Source organism: Sprattus sprattus, assembly GCF_963457725.1.
Source record: "Sprattus sprattus genome assembly, chromosome: 7".
Classification (NCBI taxonomy): domain Eukaryota; kingdom Metazoa; phylum Chordata; class Actinopteri; order Clupeiformes; family Clupeidae; genus Sprattus; species Sprattus sprattus.
In genome coordinates this window covers 1,858,857-1,866,356 of record NC_137926.1, presented here as the reverse complement: position 1 = coordinate 1,866,356, position 7,500 = coordinate 1,858,857, and the positions used below count along the sequence as shown (strand labels likewise).

At 44.3% G+C, this 7,500-nt stretch overlaps 2 protein-coding genes across 2 annotated transcripts in view; one reads left to right on the top strand and one right to left on the bottom strand.

Moving 5' to 3' along the window:
- Window positions 1-4,422, top strand: part of LOC308368008 (lysyl oxidase homolog 2A-like) — a 19,188-nt gene extending 14,766 nt beyond the window's left edge. The window contains exons 7-10 of the mRNA XM_080842042.1: window positions 1,311-1,426; window positions 1,926-2,062; window positions 2,528-2,639; window positions 3,008-4,422. Coding sequence (XP_080698168.1) covers window positions 1,311-1,426; window positions 1,926-2,062; window positions 2,528-2,639; window positions 3,008-3,078 — 436 coding nt within the window. The 3' untranslated portion in view covers window positions 3,079-4,422. The remainder of the gene's footprint in view (window positions 1-1,310; window positions 1,427-1,925; window positions 2,063-2,527; window positions 2,640-3,007) is intronic.
- A 2,603-nt stretch (window positions 4,423-7,025) lies between these two features.
- r3hcc1 (R3H domain and coiled-coil containing 1) overlaps window positions 7,026-7,500 on the bottom strand; it is a 5,507-nt gene continuing 5,032 nt past the window's right edge. The window contains exon 7 of the mRNA XM_080842728.1: window positions 7,026-7,500. This exon is cut by the window's right edge and continues 514 nt beyond it. The gene's annotated coding sequence lies outside the window, so the exon portion shown is untranslated.

Below are 7,500 nucleotides of genomic sequence, written 5' to 3'. Positions count from 1 at the left end.
TATCTTACAGCATACACACGTCATCTAACAGCACACACACACATGTGATCTAACATCACACACACACACACACACACATGATCTTACAGCACACACACACACACACACACACACACACGTGATCTAACAGCACACACACACATGTGATCTAACAGCACACACACACACATGTGTCACAGGTACACCGCACCCGTCTGCCAGACAGCCAGATGAGGACCAAACCCAGCTGCAGTGTAGGCAGAGAGGCAACTCCGGGGTCCAAACACCAAAACTGAAAATGCCAAATAAGGCTCCAAACTAGCACAAAGAAATAGTCACAAAGTAGTAAAATTATCCCTCAAAAATATAAACCATCTTAACCATTATTGATATTTATTCAGGCACCACCACAGTATGGAGGTGTTCACTCTATTTGTGTCCCCCTCCTCAGGCACTACCACAGTATGGAGGTGTTACCTCTCTTTGTGTCCCCACTACCACAGTATGGAGGTGTTACCTCTCTTTGTGTCCCCACTACCACAGTATGGAGGTGTTCACTCTATTTGTGTCCCCCTCCTCAGGCACTACCACAGTATGGAGGTGTTCACTCTATTTGTGTCCCCCTCCTCAGGCACTACCAAAGTATGGAGGTGTTCACTCTATTTGTGTCCCCCTCCTCAGGCACTACCACAGTATGGAGGTGTTCACTCTATTTGTGTCCCCCTCCTCAGGCACTACCACAGTATGGAGGTGTTCACTCTATTTGTGTCCCCCTCCTCAGGCACTACCACAGTATGGAGGTGTTCACTCTATTTGTGTCCCCCTCCTCAGGCATTACCACAGTATGGAGGTGTTCACTCTATTTGTGTCCCCCTCCTCAGGCACTACCACAGTATGGAGGTGTTCACTCTATTTGTGTCCCCCTCCTCAGGCACTACCACAGTATGGAGGTGTTACATCTATTTGTGTCCCCCTCCTCAGGCACTACCACAGTATGGAGGTGTTCACTCTATTTGTGTCCCCCTCCTCAGGCACTACCACAGTATGGAGGTGTTCACTCTATTTGTGTCCCCCTCCTCAGGCACTACCACAGTATGGAGGTGTTACATCTATTTGTGTCCCCCTCCTCAGGCACTACCACAGTATGGAGGTGTTCACTCTATTTGTGTCCCCCTCCTCAGGCACTACCACAGTATGGAGGTGCTCACTCTATTTGTGTCCCCCTCCTCAGGCACTACCACAGTATGGAGGTGTTACATCTATTTGTGTCCCCCTCCTCAGGCACTACCAAAGTATGGAGGTGTTACATCTATTTGTGTCTCCCTCCTCAGGCACTACCACAGTATGGAGGTGTTCACACACTACGACCTGATGAGTCTGAACGGAACCAAGGTGGCGGAGGGACACAAGGCCAGCTTCTGCCTGGAGGACACACAGTGTGACGAGGGTAAGCACACACACACACACACACACGTAAGCACACACACACACACACATAAGCACACACACACACACGTAAGCACACACACAAACACACACAAACACACACACCGCTTCTGCCTTGAGGACACACAGTGATACGGGAGTAAGCTTCTGGTGTTTCCCCTGATACACACACACACACGCACACACACACACACACACACACACACTCACACATGTGCGTGCACACACACACTCACAAACACACACACACACACACACACAGACACACACGTGCGCGCACACACAGGGACACGCACACGTAGACGCACACGTACACGTACACCGCAACTGCAATCTGTTTGTCTTGTAGGTTATAGAGGATATAACACAAATGCCAGGTAGTGACTAGCACTGTGTGGTTATTATTTCACAGGTTTGTTTGTGTGTGTGTGTTTGTCTGTGTGTGTGTGTGTTTGTCTGTGTGTGTGTGTGACTATAACGGTGTGGTCATTATTCCACAGGTATTGACAAGAGGTACGTCTGCGCCAACTTTGGAGAGCAGGGCATCACTGTTGGATGCTGGGACACCTACAGACACGACATCGACTGCCAGTGGATCGACGTCACCGACATCAAACCAGGAGACTACATCTTTCAGGTAACCTTTCTCCTCTATAGATTTCACTCGCTTGGTGTCTTATTCATAGATTTCAGCTCACCTGTAATGATAAGTGCTGTGGCTGGTTTGGGTGTGATTAAAACGACTCTGATTCGATCAATATGTTCTGATTCAGTAAAATGACTCTGGTTGATCGATACGATCAATATGTACTGATTCAGTAAAATGACTCTGATTCGATCGATACAATCAATATGTACTGATTCAGTTAAAAGACTCTGATTCGATCGATACAATCAATATGTACTGATTCAGTAAAATTACTCTGATTCGATCAATATGATCGATACGATCAATATAATCGATACGATCAATATCTACTGATTCAGTAAAATGACGCTGATTCGATCGATACGATCAATATGTACTGATTCAGTAAAAGAACTCTGATTCGATCAATATGATCAATATGTACTGATTCAGTTCCTTGCCCCCATCCCACAGGTGGTGATCAACCCCAACTATGAGGTCGCCGAGTCGGACTACAGCAACAACATCATGAAGTGCAAGTGTCGATACGACGGCTACCGGATATGGACATACAACTGCCATATAGGTGGGTTCTGCCGTTGGTTGGGGACTTGGCCAACTACAAGAGATGATGGCTTTTACTGTGCAAATAGTTATCCTTACACCATCGGTTCCAAAACTGGGGCACGCGTACTCCGAGGGTTACGCAAAGTGGTTCAGGGGGTACGCAGGGAGAAACAAGAAAAAAAAAACAGGGGGGTACATAACTGGGCATTGAATGTCTGAAGGTACAGGACTGAATAAAGTTTGGGAACCACTGTCCTACATCATATGTACATCAGCGGCATTGTGGGTGATGTAGTCTGTGCTACACCAGGGGCATTGTGGGTAATGTAGTCTTTGTCTAATTGAAGGGTAGTTGGTGAAGGCTGTTGTCTTCCTCTGTTTCTGCAGGTGGATCGCTGAGCTCAGACATAGATGACAGCTTTCCTGGACTAATGACCAACCAGCTGTCGTCCAGGTAGAGGAAAAGGACTCGGACAACCTGAAGAAAAGATTGGAGAGAACATTCTGGCAGCGAGTCCCTTGAAATGAGCGGCGAACCTTTAGAAAACAAGAACACTCCCAACCACTAGGGGGACTCTCTACAATCTTTGCGGTGCTGAATCTGGAGAAACATGTTATCTGAGACGGCTTTACCCCCTTTGAACAATATGTGGACACAGACGACGTGAAATGGAGTGGATGTATGTATATGTATAGGTATGTGTGCGTGTTTATGACATGAAAATGGGTGCTAACTCGTATCTTAACTGCACTTTCCCTGGAGTTTTGTTGCCTTATTTAAGGAGAGTTAGTTGACCTCCTCTTCATCATAGGGGTCATCCTCTTGACCTCCTCTTCATCAAAGGGGTCATCCTCTCTGATCCAAGCAGTGTGATGGTAGACCTTTATGTAAATGTTGGCTCAGACCAAAGAAACATCTGGAAACATCTGGACATCCTCTTGACCTCCTCTTCATCAGAAGGGTCATCCTCTTGACCTCCTCTGATGAAGAGGAGGTCATCCTCTTTGATCTAACCAGTGTGATGAAGGTTTGGTTCCATGGCTCAGACCAAAGAAACATCTGGAAACATCTGGACATCCTCCCATCAACAGCCCCAGACACCAGGAAGCAAGCAGCAGGCTCGCCAGAGGGTACAGATGGCCCCGACCCAAGGGTGTGTGTGTGTGTGTGTGTGTGTGTGTGTGTGTGTGTGGTTGTGTGTCTTGCTGTGCCTCTTGGTGAGCTGCTGTGTGTGTGTGTGTGTGTGTGTGTGTGTGTGTGTGTGTGTGTGTGTGTGTGTGTGTGTGTGGTTGTGTGTCTTGCTGTGCCTCTTGGTGAGCTGCTGTGTGTGTGTGTGTGGAGGGGGAGATCATCTTATCCCTGGTCATGATAATGGCCTGTGACATGATAACCATCAGTCCGAGAACACTTTTAAAGATACACTCATATTTCTGCATTTGTTTGCCTCTCGTTGTACACAGCTTAAGCACTCATAATCGTCATTCTCTCCACAGCAGCCGCTAGGTTCAGCCTTCAGCCTTAGCTTTCTATTCATTTTGTTTCTTTTTTATCATTTCCTACAGCAAGCATGCCAAGTAACTTATTGACATCAGTCAGGGATTTTAAATATTTAGTTTCGTCCTCCTGTTCGGTCACAGGAGGCGAACAACCACGCCTTGTATGTACGCATTCTGTGGGACATCTATGAATCTGGTGCCCTCCGTTTTCGAGGGGGTCCCCGCTGCGACCAGTGAATGGTAGTGATGAATAGTGACACACAGCACGTATGAGTGTGTACGCTTGAATGGGACGCCGAATCACATGGTGCTTCATGTACTGTTTTCTGTAATAAAAGTGAAAATGTTTTGCATTCCTCTTTAATAGTACCCATGATCTGTCGGAGACCACGTACCATACTAACACACACACACACACACACGTGATCTAACAGCACACACACACACACACACGACACTAACACACAGGTTTACACGTCCTTTGAGGAACACATAGTTTTCAGAGCTATGGTTTGGTGCGGAGGGTTAACACTCGAACTCAAAAGGGTTCAAGGGAGGCTGATTAACACGGGCGTTAGGTCTCATCAACTCGACTACACAAAGGACCGTGAAAAAAAAGGAGCTTACGTGACAAACTTTTCCCTTTTCGATTTTGTTGTCGCCATACAGATCAGGATCAGAGTCCTTCTTCAGCGCGTCTGTCTCCATGGTTACAGTCCAATTGCTTTTCCATGGTGCTCAAGCTAATTCTTCTCATTAGTTCTTTTAATCAACAGTTGTTTATATTGACAAACTCAAGCTAATTCTTCTCATTAGTTCTTTTAATCAACAGTTGTTTATATTGACAAACTCAAGCTAATTCTTCTCATTAGTTCTTTTAATCAACAGTTGTTTATATTGACAAACTCAAGCTAATTCTTCTCATTAGCTCTTTTAATCAACAGTTGTTTGTATTGACAAACTCAAGCTAATTCTTCTCATTAGTTCTTTTAATCAACAGCTGTTTATTGACAAACTCAAGCTAATTCTTCTCATTAGTTCTTTTAATCAACAGTTGTTTATATTGACAAACTCAAGCTAATTCTTCTCATTAGTTCTTTTAATCAACAGTTGTTTATATTGACAAACTCAAGCTAATTCTTCTCATTAGTTCTTTTAATCAACAGTTGTTTGTATTGACAAACTCAAGCTAATTCTTCTCATTAGTTCTTTTAATCAACAGCTGTTTGTATTGACAAACTCAAGCTAATTCTTCTCATTAGTTCTTTTAATCAACAGCTGTTTATATTGACAAACTCAAGCTAATTCTTCTCATTAGTTCTTTTAATCAACAGTTGTTTATATTGACAAACCATGAACCTCAGAGTGAGAATCTGCATAGCGGTTTGTTTATGTAAACTAAGGGGTCTAACACAGATCCATGTTACATCTTTATGCAGAATGCAGAAGTTAATAAAGCTCTGGACTAGGAATATATAATACAGCAGTAGTGCTTTGCTGACATGAACAACTGTGGGCTTTTCCCACTGATATGACTAGATATTTACTTGTTAAATCCAGCATAATGTTATATTAGGATAAGGGCCGTGCAATAGAACAGTGTTAAACGTTGGTACATGTTTAATCAGCCAAACAGGACACATGGAACTCCTCTGCTGGTCACCCTGGAGCTGCTACACACACACACACACACAGACACACACACATGGAACTCCTCTGCTGGTCACCCTGGAGCCACACACACACACACACACACAGACACACACACACGGAACTCCTCTGCTGGTCACCCTGGAGCTACACACACACACACAGACACACACACATGGAACTCCTCTGCTGGTCACCCTGAAGCTACACACACACACACACACATGGAACTCCTCTGCTGGTCACCCTGGAGCTACACACACACACACACACATGGAACTCCTCTGCTGGTCACCCTGGAGCTACACACACACACACACACATGGAACTCCTCTGCTGGTCACCCTGGACCTCCACACACACACACACACATGGAACTCCTCTGCTGGTCACCCTGGAGCTACACACACACACACACACACACACACACACACACATGGAACTCCTCTGCTGGTCACCCTGGACCTCCACACACACACACACACATGGAACTCCTCTGCTGGTCACCCTGGAGCTGCTACACACACACACACACACACATGGAACTCCTCTGCTGGTCACCCTGGAGCTGCTACACACACACACACACATGGAACTCCTCTGCTGGTCACCCTGGACCTCCACACACACACACACACACCTTCACTGGCTCCCTGTCGCTGCTACTGATTTATTGGAATCCCGCTCTCTCAGCTATAGAACAGCCACTGGATCAGCACCTGCCTATTTAAATACCATAATTCAGCTCTATCCCCCCCCCCCCCCCCCCCCTCGATCACGCCACTCCTCCGTCTGTCGTATTTGTCTTCTCTCAGCAGCTCAGACTCCTTCTGTCTGTGGTGCCTCAGTGGTGGAATGATCTACCGTGTGCTGTCCGTTTCAGTGACATCCTTGGTATATAATCAATATGTATAAAGTATGTATAAATAATGAAACATTAAAATGTTTCAGTTGAAGGCATAGTTTATAAATATAGCAATAGTTTTCATGTTTGAAATAATTATCAATTTATTTATTATTATTATTTTACGGACACTTTAGTGTTGTGTCATGATTTCTAATGCTTGAGGCAAAAGTGACCAATATCCATAAAAAGTGTGTCCTTGTATTGTAAACACATAAGCCATTCAAAATGCAATACATTCTTTATTTTACTGTACAAAATACCACAACAATAAAAATACCTTGTTACACAAAACACTGAACAAAAATAGTTAGTGTTGCTTGAAGAGTCTAAGAAATACTGTCAAAACTGCGTTTGGGAATTAGGCAGTTCATCATTCTGCAAGTTGATTTGTTGGGTTTCCAGGGCAACCGGTTCAGGATGAGGGGAGGCCTGTGTGTTCTTTTGCACACTCAGGACCAGGATGTAACACTTTTAAGTACATACAGAAGCAGTATCAAGTAAATCCCATTTAAAATCTTGTTGAAATGAGCAAAAAAAGTATTAATAAATGTAGTGACTTTTTTCCCAAGTGAAATGATGCCTATATTTATATATATAAATATATATATATATATATAGGCGTTTTCTTTTTTTTAAGGTTTCAACGTTAAGCTAATTATGGTTTAAAAACAGAACAGGTCAGTTTGGCATGGCCATCATGGCATTCTGTTTTTACAGAAAAGACATAAAAAAAGGGTAATTAATTGTGGTTCTGAATAACCCATCAGCCAACTCCCTGATAGGCAGGGGATCTGAGAGGAGACATACATTTGGCAAGACTCTCATT